This window comes from Myxocyprinus asiaticus, chromosome 17, assembly GCF_019703515.2.
Source record: "Myxocyprinus asiaticus isolate MX2 ecotype Aquarium Trade chromosome 17, UBuf_Myxa_2, whole genome shotgun sequence".
Lineage (NCBI taxonomy): Eukaryota > Metazoa > Chordata > Actinopteri > Cypriniformes > Catostomidae > Myxocyprinus > Myxocyprinus asiaticus.
This window is the reverse complement of record NC_059360.1, coordinates 15,028,887-15,052,936: the sequence shown is the minus strand read 5'-3', so window position 1 is coordinate 15,052,936 and position 24,050 is coordinate 15,028,887. Positions and strand designations below refer to the sequence as shown.

Here is a 24,050-nt window from a genome sequence, read left to right as displayed (position 1 = left end):
CTATGGGGAGACGCATCTTGCTGACTTAAAAGTTTCTGCCAGTTCACTTAGATGGCCTTAAAATCACCATCACTCAAACTCTGAAAGCAAGAGATGATCAAACTCTGGGATCTCATATGTACTATGGAGGTCTCTTTGAATAGTGTAATTAAAGTCTAATTTATATGATAATGATATCTAGTGATCCATTTGGCCAAATGTATACATAATACAGTGTAGTGATGGCAAAAGAGAGATGTAGTCAAAATTGCTGAAATGAACCATTCTTTGTACTTAAAGTCCTTTTGAAAAGGCTGTCAGTAGGTTTTGGGACTGATATAAGGGGAGGTAATAATTCAGTTAATTGGTCTAGTGAACTGAATATGGTTTTTGGCCCATGTAGATAGGTTTATGAGGCCAATTTGAGACTTTGTCAATCGCTAATTATAAGTAAAAAATATAGCTGCAAGCAGCAATGATCGGGGCCAAGCTCCACTGGCACTCACTAAGAACAATGCAAAGAGCTCTGAACAACATGAGCACAACAAGACACTAGTTTAGGCATGGTTTGAACACCCAATATTTTGAACTGTAATTCAGTATTTTTAACCACTGCACCACACACTTGATATCTGAATGATGGCAAAGAGACATTCCAAGTTGAGAGCACAAAGCGATTGCTGAGAAAATGTGGCTGTTACAGAAAAGTAGTTTGCATTGAAGCAGGAGTTGCAGTGAAGTACGACCTGCATTTTAGAATGCCCAATGTAAAGACTCAAAGATTAACAGAAGTACAATTTTACCCGTCCTTTGCTGGACTCGAACTTGCATTCCGTAGTCCAGAGCTTTAACCAATGACGAAAAGAAATTCCAAGCTGAGAGTCCGTGCACAAAATCATTGCTGAGATACTGGTGTTGTTCATGCAGGTTTTGAATGGAAGAAAACAAAAACATTAATGTCTCCCCACCATTGTCTGAAGACTTCGGATAAGTAAGAAATGATACATTCTCAAAAATGATACGTTAGGTTTAATGAGTCCCCACTGTGTCTATAAGTAAAGACCCCTTTTACTCTAAATTAGACATGCCGATAGCCAGAAATCTGGCTCTGCGAGACTGTCAGTCCTTTGCTGTATGTATTGAAGCAGTCCTGCAAATGTTTGATTAGACCAAAAATAACATATTACTTCAGAAGATTTTTTTGTAAAAAAAATAAAATAATTCTTATGGATCTTTGCGAGAAGCTTGTTACCTGCCCACAGGTGTGATTAAGGTCTGCCATTGAGAATGATGGTGAAATCACCTGTGTGACTCTGGTCTGCTTTAAGGGATTACTGTTAGCTAGTTAGAGCTGTGCTTCTTCCTTGGAATGGATGCCACACACATTCACTCCTAACACCATCCAGTTTTTATTTTTGTGCAAATTCTCAAATGTCTGTATCTCGCATGTGCTGTATTTAAACTTGTCAAACAACCTACAGTTGGAGTCAGAAGTTTACATGCACTTAGGCTGAAGTAATTAAAACTAATTTTTAACCACTCCACAGATTTAATATTAGCAAACTATAGTTTTAGCAAGGCGTTTAGGACATCTACTTTGTGCATGACACACAATCTTTCCAACAATTGTTTACAGACAGATTGTTTCACTTTTAATCGACTATATCACAATTCCAGTGGGTCAGAAGTTTACATAAACTACGTTAACTGTGCCTTTTAAGCATCTTGGAAAATTCCAGAAAAGGATGTCAAGCCTTTAGCCAATTAGCCAGTTAGCTTCTGATAGGAGGTGTACTGAATTGGAGGTGTACCTGTGGATGTATTCTAAGGCCTACCTTCAAACTCAGTGCCTCTTTGCTTGACATCATGGGAAAATCAAAAGAAATCAGGCAAAAACATTTTTGGACCTCCACAAATATGGTTCATCTTTGGGAGCAATTTCTAAATGCCTGAAGGTATCACATTCATCTGTACAAACAACAGTATGCAAGTATAAACACCATGGGACCATGCAGCCATCATACTGCTCAGGAAGGAGACGCATTCTGTCTCCTAGAGATGAACGTAGTTTGGTGCAAAAAGTGCAAATCAATCCCAGAACAACAGCAAAGGACCTTGTGAAGTTGCTGGAGGAAACAGGTAGACAAGTATCTATATCCACAATAAAACAAGTCCTATATCAACATAACCTGAAAGGCTGCTCAGCAAGGAAGATCCAGTGCTCCAAAACCGCCATAAAAAAATCCAGACTACAGTTTGCAAGTGCACATGTGGACAAAGATCTTTTTGCAGAAATGTCCTCTGGTCTGATGAAACGAAACGTTTTGGCCATAATGACCATCGTAATGTTTGGAGGAAAAAGGGTGAGGCTTGTAAGCTGATGAACACCATCCCAACTGTGAAGCATGGGGGTGGCAGCATCATGTTGTGGGGGTGCTTTGCTGCAGGAGGGACTGGTGCACTTCACAAAATAGATGGCATCATGAGGAAGGAAAATTATGTGGATATATTGAAGCAACATCTCAAGACATCAGCAAGGAAGTTAAAGCTTGGTTGCAAATGGGTCTTCCAAATGGACAATGACCCCAGACATACCTCCAGAGTTGTGGCAAAATGGCTTAAAGACAACAAAGTCAAGGTATTGGAGTGGCCATCATAAAGCCCTGACCTCAATCCGATAGAAAATTTGTGGGCAGAACTGAAAAAGTGTGTGCGAGCAAGGAGGCCTGCAAACCTGACTCAGTTACACCAGTTCTGTCTGGAGGAATGGGCCAAAATTCCAGCAACTTAATGTGAGAAGCTTGTGGAAGACTACACAAAACGTTTGACCAAAGTTAAACAATTTAAAGGCAATGCTACCAAATACTAACAAAGTGTATGTAAACTTCTGACCCACTGGGAATGTGATGAAAGAAATAAAAGCTGAAATAAATAATCCTCTACTATTATTCTGACATTTCACGTTCTTAAAATAGTGATCCTAACTGACCTAAGACAGGGAATGTTTTCTATGATTAAATGTCAGGAATTGTGAAAAACTGAGTTTAAATGTATTTGGCTAAGGTGTATGAAAACTTCTGACCAACTGTATGTATGATTTTGTTTTTTCGTTTTGCACTTGAACAGCTCTGTTTGTTTTATCCACTTTGACACGTGTATCTTTGGTAGGCTTTGCTCCATCAGAACCTCGTTTGTGTTGAGACCGTTTTACACAATCTTGTATGCAAATACATTACATAATACTTGGTAAAACGGGTCTATTGCTTGTCATTTTGAAAGATTGAACTTTTCTGTCTTTGAAGATGGCAATACGTGCAGGGGTCAGTGTAAGTGCTTCAGGGCTTTCGAATGACCTGTCACTTTCCCTGTTGGGCCAGTGCTGCATTGCCCACTACATCTAGTATTCCTTAATAATAGTTTTTATTACTTGCTTGTTGGTCAATGACTTGACACACATTTTGTGGGGGGTTAAGATCTGTTAAGTCTAATAAGTACTTCAGTCTTTAATTGTTTTGTAACAAAAACAACAACAACAACAAAAAAAAAAGGTATAGGCTAAATGTTTTTCAAAAATAAAACATGAATACAAGGACTGCTTTTCTTTTTCTAACACTATATTTCTCCATAAAATCTCTTTTTTTTTTTCTCCCTCCTCCCTCTGACCCTAATTTAAATGTCCAAAGGTAATGGCTGACATAGATATGGTTCTGTCAAAATTGATTAAAAATGTTTCTGACAGTTTTCAAAGTACCAGTTAGAACTGATTGATTGATTTGGAAAGTAAGAAACTGTTCTGATGTTTACTGCTGTTGTTATGATGTTTGTATTATGAAATTAGAAATCAGTAAAGGCACCATCAATAAAACTATGGTGGAATGAGCTGTTATCAGATGTAGAATTATTGGAAAAGTATTTTATTATTAGGCTTTGGAGCGATGCCTTTTTGACGCATCGTTAATCGGAAGATTTTCCTGATGATTATCAATATATATATATTAGGATATTATTTTTCCGGATATAAATTGCGCTGCTCATTTCACAGTCATTTCTTTTAAAACATTTTTCTCAACACAACTTTGGTAAAGTGTGAGTCAGTGGCAGGCTAAATTAAAGTGGATTGCACACCAGACAGGTCTGGCGGACAACATGGCGCATTCTGCATTTGAAACAGTTATTTTCTACGAAGGTACACATACAGGACAGCTGCCCATAGTTCTCTCTCTTTCGAACTGCCATGTCCAGTCGCCTTTATCCCTCGCTCGCCTCATCAGGCTCATTGGGGTCCGGGCGTGTGTCATTCCGGCCCGGCCCCGCCCTCCTCCGTGCTATACTCCTCCCTTCATTGCCTCAGACCTAGGGGGGCGCGTGCCTTGCATGTCATCCCCACCTTCTTCGACCTGGGAGGGAAAAAAAAACGGGTGAGCGAAAGGCCAACATGGAGCGACAGTGAGAGAGAAAAGAGAAACTCGCTCACCGGTTCTCTGATGCGCCGCCGCGTGGTTCTCGATCACCCCTCCACCCTCTCAGGTGGACAACAGCTGCTCCTCCCTGGGCAGACCGGAGTCAAACCTCCGACCCCCAGTGGACAGAATGACCCTCCGCATTTCTGGCAGCACGTGGGGACACTCCTCCGCCCCTGGCAGCGGCCCTACCACTCCAGGCGGTCGGGGAGTCGATTCCCTCCTCCCCTCGCAGACAGCGGTATTCCCTCGACCGCCCCTGGCAGCAGCTCCATCGCTCCAGGCAGTTGGGGAGTCCAGTCCCTCCTCGATTCGTGGATGGCGGCCGTTCACCGCATCCGGGTGGTCGGGGTACTCCGTCCCCCAGCGGTTGGCAGTGGTGCTACCCTGGGTGGATGGCAGTGTCGAGGACTCTACGACGGGCATCCCTCCTCCCTCCCAGGTTTCGGCAAATGTAAAGGGGTTATAAGGGAAATGAGGCGGCGAGAACTGGCTTGATAATATAAATAAAGTTTAATGATAAACTTAAACACCCAAACACGTACAGGGCAGCTGCCTGTAGTCCTCTCTCTCGAACTGCCGTCTCTGGTCGCCTTTATCCCTTGCTCGCCTCATCAGGCTGATTGGGGTCAGGGCGTGCGTCATTCCGGGCCTGGCCCCGCCCTCTTCCGCGCTACAGTTATTTTGTGTTTTGACAGCTTTAAATGAAAGACACATTCAATGCTACATACAGAGAAATTGCATAATAAGTGTCACCATTTCTAATTGTTCAGTTTGCACAGTTACACCAGTTTAATACACTAACTTGCAAACTCATCAATGTCACTTTGTTTATTCTTCAAGAAGTACAGAAACCTTTAACTTTGGACTGCCATCTGCTGCGGCGCTTTAGCTCATCCTGTATGTGTGCGTGATAGAGATATCAACCTCCGCAATTTTACCATTGTAAAGTGTAAACTTGGATCACGTGAGTCTTCTCTGGCCAATCATATAACTGCTGACGTCGTTCAGATTTTAACAATTTTCATTACAATTTAAGTGTTGAATCCTAAATGCCAAAGCAAAAAAACAGACGTGTATACATTTATTTTTGTTTTTATACAATATTGTACAAAATGTATCATATTTTAATACTAAACACTTATTTTAATTCATTGATGCAATTTAAGATGGTAAATAAAATACTTTCTGTATGCTTGTGTTAATGCCGTAAATTAGTCCTACCTGTTGCTTCATCTACTCCGACATCTCTTATAAAACAGCAGTTTTATCGTAGTAAACTCTACACATATTTAATCTCAAAAGGATTGTTTCATGTAAAACATGTTGAAGATTAGTGGACAGGCAGTCAATTCAATAAGTGGTGAGCTGTTTCCTCACAAACAGTTTATTCAGCACACTGAAGCATTTCCTCCATAGACATCCATGAAAAGATAAATAAAATAAAAAAAAAATGGCCTTTTGTATCCTTGCCAGTGTACCGCTACATTATGCATTTTGATGCCAACCTTGTAGGCTCCCCTTTAGAATAGCTCTGGTGTGATACCTTTCCTGACCGCTCCTGGCTTCAGTAAATGTTATCTCACCCTCTTGTAGTCTCCCAGCACTATTACATCAGACTACATTAAATGGAAGGTAACTGACAGTGAATTGGAAAGCACTGTCAGCTAATTAGAATATACCGATGCCTCAAATATATTGCTAAAATAATGGATATGAAAAGAAAAAAAGGAATGGATTGAAAATCAGCTCTCAGTTGTGCTGACATGTATATTGAAGGGAGCTGATTGTAGATTGTTACTGAGGATTCTCGTGAATTCTCTTCTGAAACCTCAGGGGATAGATCTTTACTGTGATTCATTGTTCTCTTGAATTCTCTTCTGAAAACTCATGGGAATGGTGCATGCTACCAGAAATTCCAGCAGGAAACTATGGACCAGAAGAAAAACCTGGCTGTCCACTAGGATGACATTTAAGAACAGCACACATGGGGATTGTTTCATAGTTTTTATAGTCTTTAATGACAGTTGGATTGAATGTGACTGAGTATAAAATGCTTGTCTTTTATACGGCACAACTCTCTTCTCTATAAATCAGTAACAGAATTACGTTTTCAGGTTAGACTTTAGGGGCTGCATGCATCAATTGAAAGAAACCTGCCCAGAAGAATTTAAATGGAACTAACTCCATGAGAACTACACATGCAGTTAACTAAGAGAACTTTCACAACACACAAACCATTGTTCCTCTTCACTGATGGTTAGGCCCAGACAGCATATATAGATGCTTGGATGGGAGGGGAAAATCTGCAGAATTCTGTGGAAGGGATTTAAATATAGACAGATGTGCTGAACTGAGAGCACTACTCTCTTATTGGTAGCTGAAAGCATAATTAAGCTAGTTAAAATTAACATGCAAGGGGTAGTGGTTCTGTAGAATTTTATGAGAGGTGGGAGTTCAAATTCAGCGGAAGTCTGCGGAGCTTTCTGTAAATGTCTGCGGAATGAATTTAAATATGGTAAAATACAATAAGATGAGCTGATAATACTACCAGGGTTCCCACGGGTCCTTAAAGTCTTCAGGTTTAGAAAACTGAATTTTAAGACATTTTAAGGTCATAAAATGTCTAATGTCTTCAATGATAACAAAAGGTCTTAATTATCATTTAAAGAGGTCTTAAATTAGGGGACGTAGAGACCAGGCCCTAATGTGATTTATTAAACTTTAAAAGGCTACAATTTAATTTTATAAACGTATTGTCTGCACGCACTGCAGGCTTTAATGTGAAAAGCACAGGGGAAACTTGAGATTCAGTATTTCTTGCGTATTCAGCGAGTTTTGCAATCAATGAATACCTGACATTTATGACAAGCGATCACTGATCTACTGTTGAAGTATGATGATGTTTACTTTAAGTGTTTATATTGTAATACTTTGTAGATGAACGTAAGAGTGGATATTTTATTTCCCTTATCTGTTTGAATGAGCAGCTGGAAGCAGTGAAGCACAGACATTTCAAAATTAGAGTCCTCGCTGTATTTTAGGCTTGTTTATTGTTAAAAGTCCAGCGTTGTGCACCAATTTGTTTTTCTTGTGGTTATTATCGGTATATTAGTCACAATCTGCTTTTGGGATTTAATTCAGTTTGGACTCCTGTAGCCTCTGTCTGGCCTACCGTGTCACAGGAAGGAAAGACTATGAACATTTTAACACATTTAATATATCAATCATTAAAATCTACAGTCATATTTTTTTTTTTTTTTTTTTTTTTGGCCATTTGCACAGATCACACATGGTAGAAACAGAGCATTGAAATTTGGAATAGGCAGATTAATTTGTTAATGCCCTTCATTCAACACATTTATTATCGTAGCAGCAAAATCCAATATCGGTTGACCTCGAATTCATGTTTTGATATATTGATGCATAAACTAATTTTAATATGTTGATATATAAATGATTTGTGTATATATGTGTGGATGGTCTAGAGTATTTCAAACTGTCAGATACCCTGTTTTGCTGATAAGCAGTGTTAAGGCCTTGTTAAATGTGTGCCCCAGCCAGTTTGAGTAAAAGAATCTGTGAAACATGATTTATTTTCAGATTGTGTGGGTTTGTTGTTCTGTATGGACCTACGGTATTCATTTTATTTATTCAGGTCTTAAAGTCTTAAATTTGATTTGCAGCAACCCTGAATACACTTATTGATGGCTGAAAGCAAAATCAAATTTGTTAAATTATTTAGCCTAAAATACAAACATACAAGGAATCTGTTTTTTAATGATGCAATTCCAGTTCTAGGGAAATGTGAGTCTTTCTGTTGAATGGATTTAAATATGATAAAATGTGTTAAGATGATCTGACAATACTACATTCTTATTAGCTGGGTTTACATCCAACTATTTTTATGCACATTTTGAAATGTTTTTGCCAGTTAAATTGAGCACAATACCAGTTCAATTACCAGTTAAATAAATATGGTTAATTCTCATGAGAGAGAGAGAGAGAGAGAGAGAGAGAGAGAATTGATTTTCTGTTGTTAGACAAGCATGTAGTGCTCCTTGATTACTTACGAAATGATATGACTTAAAATGATGTACCAGTTCTGAAATGGCTTTAACCCTTAAATGCATGGTAATTTTCCCAATCACTCTTACATATTGGGGTCTTTAGAGACCCGGCACTTATATCTATCAAAAATGGATGTACAGAATGCCCAGATAGTGTAAAAATGTAAAAATATTTTCAAGACAATTAGAAAAGAATCAAATAAAATATATTTTGATGTTTTATTTCTCATAAAGAGAGAACAGGATTCATTATTTTCACACTGCAAATTCATGAGATACAACTGGCTGTCAAACACACTTTGAGCTACACATAACACACAAAATACACGTGCAATGTATGTGTATTTTCTCAGGCACATGAGTCTAAACAGATGCACAACTTGCATTATTTCAGTAGTACACCCAAATGACAATAGACATATCATACTTTTCATTTGTTGTACTTGCTATAAGTTTACTTCCATGTTGTTTCTTTGTCAAATAGCAATCACTGAAACATCAGTGCCACCTTGAGTAAGAAATATTATGTAGGTGTATACACATATAAAATACTGATAATTCACCATTGTTGATTAGTTAATTGTTGCAAAGATTAGTGTTTATTTGTATGAAAATAGTACTTATTTCTCTTCTGTGATATATCCTGTGATGGTAAACTTAGATATGAAATAATTATAAAAAATGTAATTTATGGAAGTGCACATCCCACTTCGGGTCTCTAGAGACCCTGTACACTTTTGGTACTTAAACCATTATAAAAAAAAAATAAATTGTGTGTGCAATTTTTGCATTTATTTTTTTTCTGTCACACTATTCATAAGAGAGAGATTGAGGAATACTAAAGAGGTGTGGGCACAACTCCTAAAAATGGATGAGGTACAGGGGGTGGAATGAGGTCCTGAGTCTCTCTAAAGTCCCGAGGTATGCGTTTAAGGGTTAATGGATTTAAAAAAAAAAATAAAATAAAAATTCAATTAGAGGAACTGTCATTTGACCAAACAGCCATTGTTGTGAAGCAGATTAAAAATGTATAAAGCAAGGAGTAAAAAGCCAGTAAGTCCAGTTACAATTTTAGCTTTTTTTTCCCTCACTGTATGAACACACAGAATAATATTTAATAATTGTCTATATGTAACAATATATCAAAATAGTAAAGATATATTTTACCCTAAATTAAATTTGAAGCATGTAAAAGTGTCACCCTAAGACGTCCGTGATAATGAAAATGAGTTCAACAGAACAACTTAAAGAGATGCATCTCTCATTCTGTCTAATGTTTAATTTGGTTTTTTTCTCTCATTGAACAGGTACAATGGATTACTCCCCAATGGAGACAGAGGGCGGCGGAAAAGCCGGTTTGCCCTTTACAAGAGAGTCAAAGCCAATGGTGTCAAACCTAGCGCTGTACACATCCTTAACACTCCACAAGCCAGCAAGGTAGTTGCACATCAGAAACTGTAATGTATGTTTGGAGAGGAAACCTAATCATTTGTGATATTTGCTTTTCACCACTCTCCTGTTGTATAATATTTGAACGTTTTCCTCGTTTCGGTCTGTGGAGGCCAATTTGACTTTGGATTTGTCATTTCACAGGGATCTTTTAAGTTACAGCATCATGACTCCCTAACTTCTGAGTTATAACATTTTCTCAGCAAAAACTCAAGATTTTGAGTTTTTAATTTGTAGATTGCACCTTTTGCCCCGATGGAGATCAGGTACATGATCTCAATGGGAGTAAACCTGCTTTATGAATGAAGCAGACTGCTTAAGTTATTACTGAGAATCTTCTCTGCTGTAGGTCTCAAATCAGATATTACTGCCCTTTCCCACTGCAGGAGCTAAAGCCCATTTGAAATAATTTGAGGAACTACTCAGTTTGCCTTGCTTTCACACATGAGGAACTATAGTTTCTCTAAGCTGTTTAGAGGGACTTGTTTTTAGCTACTACTCCAGGGTAGGTACTTTTTGGGAGAAGAGACTGTGGGAGGTGCTGTACCATGTGCTTGGTCAAACACAAAATGAAGCAAAAAGCAGCAAGAAACGACGCGAGTAAACAAACTTGTTGCTGCTAATTTTCCAATTCCCTTAACAGAAATAACATGCAACCAACAAATATTCAAAGAGTATCGCCTGTTTCACAATGTGTGTGCGAGGGGTGAGCAGCGCTGCTCTGTGACTTCAACGGGAGACGTGCTTTGAGTTTCATTGCATCTCAGTGAATGCTGCAGTACTATACAGAAAATTAAGTGATTTCTACATTGAGTTTTTCCTGTGATAGTGGACATTAAATAAGATATTTGACGAGAGTCGGTAATTGAGAACTATTATTAACTTAACCAACAAAATCTGATTTGCATGAGGAAAGTGTTGCATGCCAGTTACTGCGTGTTTTACTTGCATCAAGACGTCTTTTTTCAGTCAGTGGGTTGAGTTGTTCAGTGTTGAAGTCATAAAAGCCTTAATTGTGAAATATAGTGTTGATAAATGGGTTTATAGAGCATTTTCAACATGTTTTCCATTGAGTTCAGCATGTGCTACACGGTTGGAATAGGCTGAGCGCCTCATCTCTCCTTTCACTGCAGCTTCAGGGACGCAGCAATGCTCAGCTTCTGCGCTCATTAGAACCTGCAGATGCAGTTTGTGTAAAATAGCCCTAACAAAAGCGTATCTCCAGTCCTGGTGTCCTCCATCGGTGGCATTGTATTGATCATGCTAACAACGTCAGGAAAAAAAACGTTCTACAGAACATTACGTCATCACAGAGGTATTTTGTAGGTGCGAATGCAAGAGGAAAATGTCTCTCTGGAACGTAGTTCCTTCTAGAAAGTCCATCTTAGGGAGTACCAGTACTAGAAAAGGGGCTAATTTTGTCAAAGTAACCATAGTTGATTTGAAAGCTGTGGCAGAGGAGGGATTGAAGATAATCACAGAAAATAATTTTGACTGTTTGTTAAAACTAAAATCGTGTTTGCATTAATGCACTCTCAATGGAATTTTGAGTCGAGGCATTCTGCAAGGTTAAAAACAGAAATGTAAAGCTGTTTTATATATATATATATATATCTTTTAAATTCTTCTGTATGAAGGTGTGTTATTTGAACCATAAAACTGAATGACCAAACTTAGGAATGCTTAACTTGTATTGAACCCAGAACACACCTTTTTAAAGATGCCACAAAAGCCTTGCCCCTTGAAATGGTGTGGCATTTAATTCTGGCAGAGCCTGTAACTTCTGAAGATTAACTATGTAAACAGTGTATCAATGCTCAAATTCTTGTACTTTGATATCTCCTTTGTGACGATAGCATACTTGGCCCCACCTTTGTTGAAATCTCTGCCAGCTATTGGGACATTCTTGAGGCATTTACATTTACATTTATGCATTTGGCAGATGCTTTTATCCAAAGCGACTTGCAGTGCCCTGATTACAGGGACAATACCCCCGGAGCAACTTGGAGTTAAGTGCCTTGCTCAAGGACACAATGGTGTGGTGGCTGTGGGGATTGAACCAACAGCCTTCCACTTACCAGTTCAGTACAAGGATTTACAAGGTGGTATTGAACATGTTGGGTGGAGTTGAGTTTTAAAACATTTACTGTCACTCAGAACAGCAAATGCCAATAAACAGGCCATCTCTCTCTTTTTTTTTTGTTTTTTTTTTTTTTGTGTGAAATTCATGGAGCTCAGTCAAAAACTAATTTCCCGCTACACTAAAGAAATTAAGGCCATTGTGGTGTTTTGTAAATGTGATGAAGTGCTGCAGATCTTTGGAGATCTCTTCTTTTGAAAGTTTTGAGCAGCAATACCAAAACTGTCAAGTGCAACACACATGTCAATTCACAATGACAGCATTGAGATCCCAGTGACTTGACCCCAATTGGAGAACATGAGATCTACCCAGTTTGGATCTCTTGATTGTGGTAGGTGGCCCCTCTGTGGGGATTGCTGATGACTGGCCTTTTGCTGCCGTTCCAGTCCGCTGATGGCAAACTACCAACAGACACCATTGTTTCTCAGAGCTGCTGCTTCTAGGGTCATCAAAAGTACTTCGGTACCAAGTTGATACTAAATAAAACATGTTAGGTTCCCGCAATTCTGGTAGTACAGCGTACCAACTCAATTCGGTACTTGTGCGCTGTTTCACTGACACACGTCTGCTTTCAAATGCTCATACGCTTATTTGAGCACATCCTTATACTCTTTTTTTGTATTTTTTATTTTTTTTACACCGGAATGCTGATGATTTTTGTGTCAAAGCCGGTGCTCTAACAGAGAAACCGAGAAGCAATCTTGCACTGATTTGCACAGAACGGGTAAAAAAAAAAAAAAAAAAAAGAGCTGAAAATATACAGTAGGTGAGACTGCGATGCAAGTAGGCTTACGGGGGTGAGGTTTTCTTTTCTTTTTTTTTTTTTTAGCTCCTGCTTCCAAATAGCTTACTCTCCTCTTGTACACACTCTTTATATTTCATTGGCTGTTGCTCATTGCCTGTCTCTTGCTCGGTGGGAGAGTGCGCACACCTAATGGTTTTTCTGCCAGATTCTAAACGGGTTTGAAAATCATGGCGTCTGTGACTCGTCAAAGCGAGGGGGATAAGCAACGGCTACGATCAGAGACTTTTAGTTGCCAACATGACATCAAAGGGGACAAGCTTCAGTTGTATAATGTGTGTGTGATGGACTTAAGGAATTTGTCTCCTAAGGCCTCTGCATAAGGAGGCAGCTCTCTTTTAATAATTTATATTTTTTATCACCTTCCCAATTTGGCATTCCCAATGCACTCTGATTCCTCGTGGTGTCGCAGTGACTCTCCTCAATCTGGGTGGTGAAGGACAAATCTCAGTTTTCTCCGTTTCTGAGGTCCTGTCCCAAATGGCACCCTCCACCTTGCGGTCTTCCTCGGAGTGCAGACTTTGGTGACGTAAGCGAGTGCAGACCGATAGGGCACTAGTGACCAAGTCCATGCGGGTGCATGAGTGGTAAAAGTGTGCATTTAGGACAGACTTCAAGACTTCAATCAGATGATGCATTTTTTACATTATGTTTTTATATACATGCAGTTTTACAAATTATTTAAAAAGGTCATGGCATTGATAGATTGGGTAAAGGAACACACTTTAAACTCACTATTGAATATTTGTTTTTATTAAATAATTTCAGCAACACATTGACAAAGCATTAGAAAATGTAAGAACCTCTGAAAAACAAAGCGCGTTGTGTAATAACGACAACAAAACCTTATCGTTTTATCTTTAGAGAACAAATAAACGTGATTCGGACAAATGGATGGTTGCAGGCAGGTGCTTGGAACACAGTAAAATGCATAGAACATACCGCCATACATTTGCAAAAATAGTTCTAAAATACACACAGCCACAGTTCTGCAGGTGTAAATATCACTGTTAGACAGAATGTTGCTCTATCAATAAATAAGTAATATTACAAGCTACAGCCATGCACATTCAGTTATTCTCTACTGTCTTCATATTTTAGAGATTCACAATAATTCTTAAATCTTCTTTGAAACAACAATAGCAAAGGTTTAATGTTACTTCTATGAATGTAAAATTTTCCCAAGAAAAACTATTCGATAAACTGAATAGGAGTAATTCCATATCTCTGGAAAATTAAGAAAGTTTTGAACTACTTCTATACTATTTACACATGATAAGAAAGTGATCCACCATTGACAATCAGTATAAAACGATGATAAAAATCTTTTTTTCATCCACGATTGACATTGCATTGTCCGCCGTGTTTTTTTCCTCCAGCAACTCCAGTCTGCTGTGATTGGTCGAGAGGATCAGTTGCGGTGACTGTTGGGTAATAGTCCGCTGGGAGCACGCACTGGTGTGGGCTCAGTCATAGGGCACATTGAGGGTGCAAAGGGACCATTGGAGCACTAAAATGTCAAATGGGACACCCTACGGTCTTGTGGACTTCACGGGAACGTGCAAATGAAGGCCACAAGACCGAAAGGCCACATCAAGTGTGCCATTTTGGACTGGGTCAGAGACAGTCAGCCCGCGCATCTTATCACCTGGCTTGCTAGCACGTGTGGAGGCTCACGCTATTCACCATGGCATCCACGCACGACTCTCTATGCGCCCCACCGAGAGCGAGAACCACCTTATAGTGACCACGAGGAAGGGTAACCCACGTGACTCTACCCACCCTAGCAACCGGGCCAATTGGTTGCTTAGGATGCCTGTCTGGAGTCACTCCACACGCCCTGGTTTCGAACGTGCGACTCCAGGTGTAATAGTCAACGTCTTTAATTGCTGAGCTACCCAGGCCCCCCAAACCGGGATTTTTAATTCTCCTAAAATACCCGGTATTTGCCTGTTTTCATATTGAAGTGCTTGCTGTAGTCATACATGGATACATGCCATAAATTACATGTTCGTTTGCCATTTAAACCTAGCATATCAGTTTAATTTTAACCAGCTTTGCTTTGCGTGTCTCCCTCACGCACGAGAGCTCGCACTCTTATTCAAGTGACCGCGGGAAAAAGGCACTTTTTGATAAAAATAATAAAACAAGTAACGCTGAACAAACACTTCGATATTCACAATGAATAAGTCTGAAAATGTCTGTTTGTATCTTACCTTAGTAAGACATTCAGCTGATCTGTTTGCTGATGAAGTTTATTAGAGGTGGATACGGTTTTAGATATACACAACTCACTCGGTCTTTCCTGAAACAGGAAAAATTCCTGACTTTAAATACATGTGTAGGACATCTGCGTTGTAGGGATGTACATGCAGATTTCAGATATAAAATCAGTGATCGAATGACTGTTTACTCACTGAAATGAGATGATTTCCTATTAAGTCAATGGGGACACTGGAATGTTATGGGCATAGCAGTATGGCGGCACAGTGGCTTCACTGATATGACGTCAGCAGTCCGTGTGTGTGTGTGTGTGTGTGTGTGTGTGTGTGTGTGTGTGTGTGTGTGTGTGTATCTATATATCTCCATCTCCAGGGTTGGGGAGTAACGAAATACAAGTAACAGGAATACGTATTTAAAAAACTAAATATAAGTAACTGTATTCCACTACAGTTACAATTTAAATCATTGGTATTTGCAATACAGTTACATTCAAAAAGTATTTTGATTACTGAAGAGATTACTTCGCATTTTGTCATTTGTTTCATTTAATATTTAGTCCTTTTCAGATGAAATTTTTTTTACATATAAATGATGCGATCCAAAGTGCATTTGAACGGCGGTGAAACACTTTCTTATGATGTGTTACATTCATACGAGCAGACAGAGAAGTACGTTTGAAGTAAGTTTATATCCGTGATTATGCTACTATTCGGAGCCGTATGTGACTATACACGCGGGCTGTGATAAAGGCCTATTAAGATGAGTCTCGGGTGATCCGATCACATGTAGTCAGGTGAAACACATTGCTGTTTGATAACGCTGCATGATAATAAACTGCAAAAAAGTCATAAAATACATGGAAAACGCAAATAAAACAGCTGCGCGGTTTCTCCCAGATACAGTTGAAATTAAATCCAAGCACAAATGCAACATTTAGCGCTGAACACTTGTAATCGGATGACACGAAACACATTTTAATACTAGGTGCAAATGGAGTCTTTGTAAGAGACAATTCAGCCAACACAACTTAATAGTTTTTTGTAAAAGTTCTAATAAGAACTTTCCTGCACTGGAAATTTTTCCAGGTAGAGTGACCCTTTTTTTTTTTTTTAAAAGCGCTGTACTGAGAACATTAATAATACCACCTTGTAAAGGACAGAGGTATTCTACAAATGGTGAATTGTTCTTTGTGCTTGTTTGGGCCACGCTCATCAGAGCAGAATGCTGAAGCTACGTCAGGTCACAGGCTGAGAATAGCCGTGGCATTGTGCCACCTCATTTCCACATGCACACATCCATTATCCTTCTTACCCTCTCAACCTTTACCTGCATCCAGGTTTGGGCTTTAGGTTTTTCTTTAGGTAATTTTTTTTTTTTTTTTTTTTTTTTTTTTTTTTTTTTGCCATTTCAAAAAGAGAGAACATTTCTGAGATGTTTGTTTTACTCTAGGACACAGTCTCTGTAATTAAAGTCCCATGAACTCCAGGAATGTTCTCTTCTCGCCATGAAACTCGCTGGCATGCTGTATTTTTTGGGAAGGTTATGTTGCTGTTGGCCGCTTATAATCCATCCGCAGTGCCTCGTCAGAGCTGAAAATAGCGCAGCACAGAGTCATCTGTGAATCACGCTGCTCTTTGGGATCAGAGCGCTTTGAGGTGAAAGGCCTTCTGTGGCTACAGGCATCAGCCAGAAAGGGTTAACTGTTGGAGAACTGCACTTTTATTCCAGTGACACAAAGTGCAGCTGCATCATTGTGATGTTAAAGTTGAAGAAAGAACAGGCTTGCCGGTTACTCGCGGCCTGCCAGCGAACTCCTTTCAGATAATAGGTTACGAAATGTCACTAAACTATTCTTGGAACAATGTGTGGTTTTCCATGGATGTCTTTTTTTCAGGGGTTGGAGCTTTGTTGTCACTTGCATTGTGGGATGTCTAGAATTGATGATGGTTACAGTTGGGTTAGACCCTGTGGCTTGAGGTTGGTTGCTGCAGCATCTCATTTGTTTACTACAAATTCAAAGCATGCATTCTTCTTGGAAGACTTCAAGCTGTTCAGACAGATCACAGATGGGGATGCTCAGTATAGCTTGCCATCGTGTGCGTCTCGTCTAGGTCTATTGTTTCAAGTCCTTTCTCTAGCTTTTGTGGTCCACCGTAAAACAGGGGTGGGATGTGGGGGATGGATGGGACCCACTGTTGTGATCTGGCAGTGAGTGTGGAGAGCTGCCTAATGTTTCACCCTCAAGCCTCTTTGTTCCACTTCGGTATGGGCACAAGCACATCTTCAACAGGAACGGCCCAAATTTAAACACACAAGCAGTCATACGCACCCAGACCTTGAGTCCTTAATATACAGTATGGCTTCAAACTAGGACATAGTTATATTGCATATAATAAATATATATAAAATCTTATTTTTGATTAATTTATTTATTTTTAAGACATATCACAGCAAAGAATCCATCAATTGGACCAAACAGCCATTGCTGCCAATTAGATAAGTAAATAGTAAAATATAGTTTAAAAATTAATCATGTTTTTAACTCTGGTTTAAGCGTTATATTTTTAGTCAAATATACCAATATAACAAAACGTACCAGTAACGGAAATATTAACTTTTTTTTATTTTATTTTTATTATTATTAAAACTAAAGCTGCTGATTTAACATGTTGATTTAGTGCAATTAATTATGTAAAAAATGATTAATATTACTTTTTGAAAGTAGATGTTTTTTTTTTCTTCTATTAATTCAGTAGGCACACTGGAATGTTTGTGCATACAAATGTGGCGGCGCAGTGGCTTAAATATTATGATGTCATCAACAGTCCAGTTCTATATTATTGATCGTGGTTTTAGGGCTTTCACAATTATGACGATTAATTGTCATACACCTAAAGTATGACAATTTGTATGTGTGCTTTATACACCTTAAGTAATTTTATTCATATTTCACTTGAAATCATATAGTAAAATGGGTATATAAGATTTTCTTTAAGGCTTATGAATGACATGAAGCATACTATTTTAAATAAATATTTCCAAATACCACACAGGTCTCTCTGTCAGCTTTAGTCTTTCTCCATTTTACATTTATGCTGTTTGGAACCCAGTTAACCGGAATAGCCATTATATTATGCAGGACTAAAGTATTACCCGGGAGCCGCACCCGGGTCTGCTTTAAAAGGTGGTTTGGGGTACGGTTCATGTGAACTCTGGTATGGTTCGCTGCTAATATGAACACAATTGTACCAAATCACGGAAGTGAACCACTTGATGACGGATAATTTGCATCTTTGCAGGCTCGCGATCGCAATTATTATAGTATAATGCATTTCTCCTACCTGTTTGTGTCCAGATACACCACCTTCAGAGGGCAGCTCACATTCTTCACATCTATTGCAACGCATCCGCAGGCTCACGGCAGACAAACGCTAATATTCATCACATCATTGCATATTCAATGCATCCGCTGGAGACAAACAATTTATTATCACATAGTTGTTTGGCTCCTTTTTAAATCATAATGATAACAGAAATCACCCAAATGGCCCTGATCAAAAGTTTACATACCCTTGAATGTTTGGCCTTGTTACAGACACACAAGGTGACACACACAGGTTTAAATGGCAATTAAAGGTTAATTTCCCACACCTGTGTTTTTTTTTTTAAATTGCAATTAGTGTCTGTGTATAAATAGTCAATGAGTTTGTTAGCTCTCATGTGGATGCACTGAGCAGGCTAGATACTGAGCCATGGGGAGCAGAAAAGAACTGTCAAAAGACCTGCGTAACAAGGTAATGGAACTTTATAAAGATGGAAAAGGATATAAAAAGATATCCAAAGCCTTGAAAATGCCAGTCAGTACTGTTCAATCACTTATTAAGAAGTGGAAAATTCTGGGATCTCTTGATACCAAGACAAGGTCAGGTAGACCAAGAAAGATTTCAGCCAGAAGAATTGTTCGGGATACAAAGAAAAACCCACAGGAGAAATACAGGCAACTCTGGAAAAAGACGGTGTGGTTGTTTCAAGGAGCACAACACGACGATACTTGAACAAAAATGAGCTGCATGGTCGAGTTGCCAGAAAGAAGCCTTTACTGCACCAATGCCACAAAAAAGCCCGGTTACAATATGCCCGACAACATCTTGACAGGCCTCCCAGCTTCTGGCACACTGTAATTTGGAGTGACGAGACCAAAATAGAGCTTTATGGTCACAACCACAAGCGCTATGTTTGGAGAGGGGTCAACAAGGCCTATAGTGAAAAGAATACCATCCCCACTGTGAAGCATGGTGGTGGCGCACTGATGTTTTGGGGGGGGGTGTGAGCTCTAAAGGCATGGGGAATCATGTGAAAATTGACGGCAAGATGAATGCAGCATGTTATCAGGAAATACTGGCAGACAATTTGCATTCTTCTGCACGAACGCTGCGCATGGGACGCTCTTGGACTTTCCAGCACGACAATGACCCTAAGCAAAAGGCCAAGTTGACCCTCCAGTGGTTACAGCAGAAAAAGGTGAAGGTTCTGGAGTGGCCATCACAGTCTCCTGACCTTAATATCATCGAGCCACTCTGGGGAGATCTCAAACGTGTGGTTCATGCAAGACGACCAAAGACTTTGCATGACCTGGAGGCATTTTGCCATGATGAATGGGCAGCTATACCACCTGCAAGAATTTGGGACCTCATAGACAACTATTACAAAAGACTGCACGCTGTCATTGATGCTAAAGTGGGAATACACAGAATTAAGAACTAAGGGTATGCAGACTTTTGAACAGGGGTCATTTCATTTTTTTCTTTGTTGCCATGTTTTGTTTTATGATTGTGCCATTCTGTTATAACCTACAGTTGAATATGAATCCCATAAGAAATAAAAGAAATGTGTTTCGCCTGCTCACTCATGTTTTCTTTAAAAATGGTACATATATTACCAATTCTCCAAGGGTATGCAAACTTTTCAACACAACTGTACACCAAGTTAACTGTGCCTTTAAGCAGCTTGGAAAATTCCAGAAAATGATGTCAAGCCTTTAGGCAATTAGCTTCTGATAGGAGGTGTACTGAATTGGAGGTGTACCTGTGGATGTATTTTAAGGCGTACCTTCAAACTCAGTTCCTCTTTGCTTGACATTATGGGAAAATCAAAAGAAATCAGCCAAAAGAATTGTGGACCTCCACAAGTCTGGTTCATCCTTGGGAGCAATTTCCAAATGCCTGAAGGTACCACGTTCATCTTTACAAACAATATATTTACAAGCAAGTATAAACGCCATGGGACCGTGCAGCCATCATACTGCTCAGGAGAAACATTCTGTCTCCTAGAGATGAACTTAGTTTTGTGTGCAAATCAATCCCAGAACAACAGCAAAGGACATTGTGAAGATGCTGGAGGAAACAGGTAGACAAGTATCTATATCCACAGTAAAACGAGTCCTGTATCGACATAACCTGAAAGGTTGCTCAGTAAGGAAGAAGCCAATGCTCCAAAACCACCATAAAAAAGCCAGACTACAGTTTGCAAGTGCACGTGGGGACAAAGATCTTACTTTTTGGAGAAATTTCCTTTGGTCTGATGAAACAAAAATGGAACTTTTTGGCCATAATGACCATCGTTATGTTTGGAGGAAAAAGGGTGAGGCTTGCAAGCTGAATAACACCATCCCTACTGTGAAGCATGGGGGTGGCTGCATCATGTTGTGGGGGTGCTTTGCTGCAGGAGGGACTGGTGCACTTCACAAAATAGATGGCATCATGAGGAAGAACAATTATGTGGGGATAGATTTTTTATATATATATATATATATATCCCCAAATTGGAATGCCCAATTCCCAATGCACTCTTAAGTCCTCGTGTTGGCGTAGTGACTTGCCTCAATCCGGGTGGTGGGGGATGAATCTCAGCTGCCTCCGCATCTGAGACCAACAACCCACGCATCTTATCACGTAGCTTGTGCACGTTACCGCGGAGACCTGGCACATGTGGAGGCTTCACGGCATCCACCGCGGCATCCACGCACAACTCGCCACGCGCCCCACCGAGAGCAAACCACATTATAGTAACTACGAGGAGGTTACCCCATGTGACTGTACCCTCCCTAGCAACCGGGCCAATTTGGTTGCTTAGGAGACCTGGCTGGAGTCACTCAGCACGCCCTGGGATTTGTGCTAGCGAACTCCAAGGGTGGTATTCAGCGTCTTTACTCGCTGAGCTACCCAGGCCCCCCATTATGTGGATATATTGAAGCAACATCTCAAGACATCAGCCATGAAGTTAAAGCTCATCGCGAATGGGTCTTCCAAATGGACAATGACCTCAAGCATACCTCAAGTTGTGGCAAAATGGCTTAAGGACAACAAAGTCAAGGTATTGGAGTGGCCATCACAATGCCCTGACCTCAGTCCAATAGAAAATTTGTGGGCAGAAATGAAAATGTGTGTGCGAGCAAGGAGGCCTACAAACCTGACTCCGTTATACCAGTTCTGGGCCAAAATTCCAGCAACTTATTGTGAGTAGCTTGTGGAAGGCTACCCAAAATATTTGACCCAAGTTAAACAATTTAAAGGCAATGCTACCAAATACTAACAAATTGTATGTGAACTTCTGACCCACTGGGAATGTGATGAAAGCAATAAAAGATGAAATAAATCATTCTCTCTCCTATTATTCTGACATTTCACATTCTTAAAATAGTGATCCTAACTGACCTAAAACAGGGAATGTTTTCTACGATTAAATGTCAGGAATTGTGAAAAATGGAGTTTAAATGTATTTGGCTAATGTGTATGTAAACTTCTGACTTCAACTGTATGTGTGCTTTGTTTTTCAGAGGTTCTTGATTAAATGATATAATACTTTATTGTCAAAAAATATTCAAGAGTAGTGGTCGACCGATGCTGATATCCAGAGAGCAGGGTGGCCAATAGGCCGATACAATGCCGATATTTCACACAATTTAATATAGTAAATAACAAACATAAAATTGCTAAAAAAAAAAAAAACATTTTATATATATATATATATATATATATATATATATAATCCCTTGTTTAGCACTATTTACTCAATTTCACACCAAAACTAAAAAATATTGTAATTTAAATGGTTGATTGCAGTTTCTTCAGATTTCTGTTTAGTCATCAAATTGTAGTAATTTATTTGCACATGAAGAAATTGTTAATATATTAGGAAGAAGGAAATAACAGTACACACAGTAGTCCTGCAACCACGGATGGCATGTGCGCATTAACAATCGCATTTACTCAAGAAATACTGAAACCAATTGTACATACAGTGCATAGTGAATAAGACATTTACTTATAGCGAACATGAAGCGCTTTAAACTTTGGCTGCATCTGAAAATGTAGGCAGCTGAATTGCTACCTTGCTGCCTAATCAGTTAATGGCTTAACTGACAGATAAATTGAATCAATGAAACTCTTAATGAAACTGGTCTCCAAACAGTTTGAAAAGTACCCTATTTTCATCCTACCTCCGTATACAGCCTCCGGAAGCAGCATTTTCCTGGTTTCGGACACAGCCTTGAGGTTGCACTCACGCACTCGTGCGGATCCAGCGCGAGCAGCAATCTCCTGACAGTTTAAACGGCCTGGATCGCCTACTTGGATTGTCACGGACTGACCGTTATGATTTGTGAATCAGATCAACTTTTGATTCTGGTCCTGAAGTTATTAATTCTGGCTGATAGAATACGTGCTTCAGAGGAAGACGAGTGCTCGATGGGAAGAAAATGCTGGATTTCTGTGAGGTTCGTGAATTACATCCATTTAAATGAGATCTGCATATTTGCAAATGGTATATAATACAGGTTTTATTGATATTTGCCTTTTAGATGATGGTGGTGTAGTGAACTAAAGCACTGAACTGGTAAGCAAAAGGTTGTTGGTTCAATTCCCACAGCCACCACCATTGTGTCCTTGAGCAAGGCACTTAACTCCAGGTTGCTCCAGGGGGACTGTCCCTGTAATCAGGGCACTGTAAGACGCTTTGGATAAAAGCATCTGCCAAATGCATAAATGTAAATGTAAAAAGATCAAAGTTACAGGGAACTGTTAAGGAGTGACTGTTAGAATACATGCTTTAGAGGTAAATAAATGAGCGCTCCACAGGATGCTTGATCTGTTAAAGTTGTGTGAGGTTGGGATATTACATCCATTTAAATGAGATATGTGCATATTTGCGGACGGTATATAATATTAGACTAGACAGTTACAGGGAACTGTTGAGGAGAGAGGGGGGAAAATTTCTTGCCCTCAAGAAACAAATCGGCCAAACGGGAAAATGTAGTTTAGTTAAAGTGTGTTCCTTTTACCCTTTCTATCAATGCAATGATTTTTCAAATAATCATTTGTAAAACTGCGTATATATGTAGAACATGATGTGTAAAAAATGTCATCTGATTGAGATCTTTAAGTCTGTCCCCAATAATTATGGCCAATGCGTTTGAGAAAAATATTTATTTAATGGTGAGATTTCCCCCGTTTCAATTGTTTTACTTCAATTAAAGATTTTAGTGAAATTTTTTTTTTTTTTTTTTTAAATGAAAGATCAAAAGGATAAACAATGCAGATTTTTTTTCACAGCCGCCTTTGCTCATATTTACCAAGGGTGCCAATATTTTTGGCCACAACTCTAAGAGGAAGTAGTTTTCATTAAAAAAAAATATTTATTTTACTGACTAGATTTTCCAAAAATAGGCATTACAATATGGCTATTTATTATGTTAACTGATTTATTTTTTTTTTTTATTTTTTTTTTTTATAATTTATATTTTTTTATTGGTTTTCCAGAAAAAAATTACTATAGTGTGAGATATATCGTCATCGTGATATAAAATTACACATCTTTATATAAGATATTGGTCATATCGCCCACCCCTATGGTCAGTGTTAATTTATAAA

The 24,050-nt window shown here is 39.1% G+C and overlaps 1 protein-coding gene across 1 annotated transcript in view; it reads left to right on the top strand.

Annotated features, from left to right (window-relative positions):
• LOC127454871 (E3 ubiquitin-protein ligase pellino homolog 2-like) overlaps positions 1-24,050 on the top strand; it is a 48,068-nt gene that overhangs the window by 4,589 nt on the left and 19,429 nt on the right. The window contains exon 2 of the mRNA XM_051722359.1: positions 9,817-9,946. Within this exon, the coding sequence (XP_051578319.1) occupies positions 9,817-9,946 (130 nt within the window). The remainder of the gene's footprint in view (positions 1-9,816; positions 9,947-24,050) is intronic.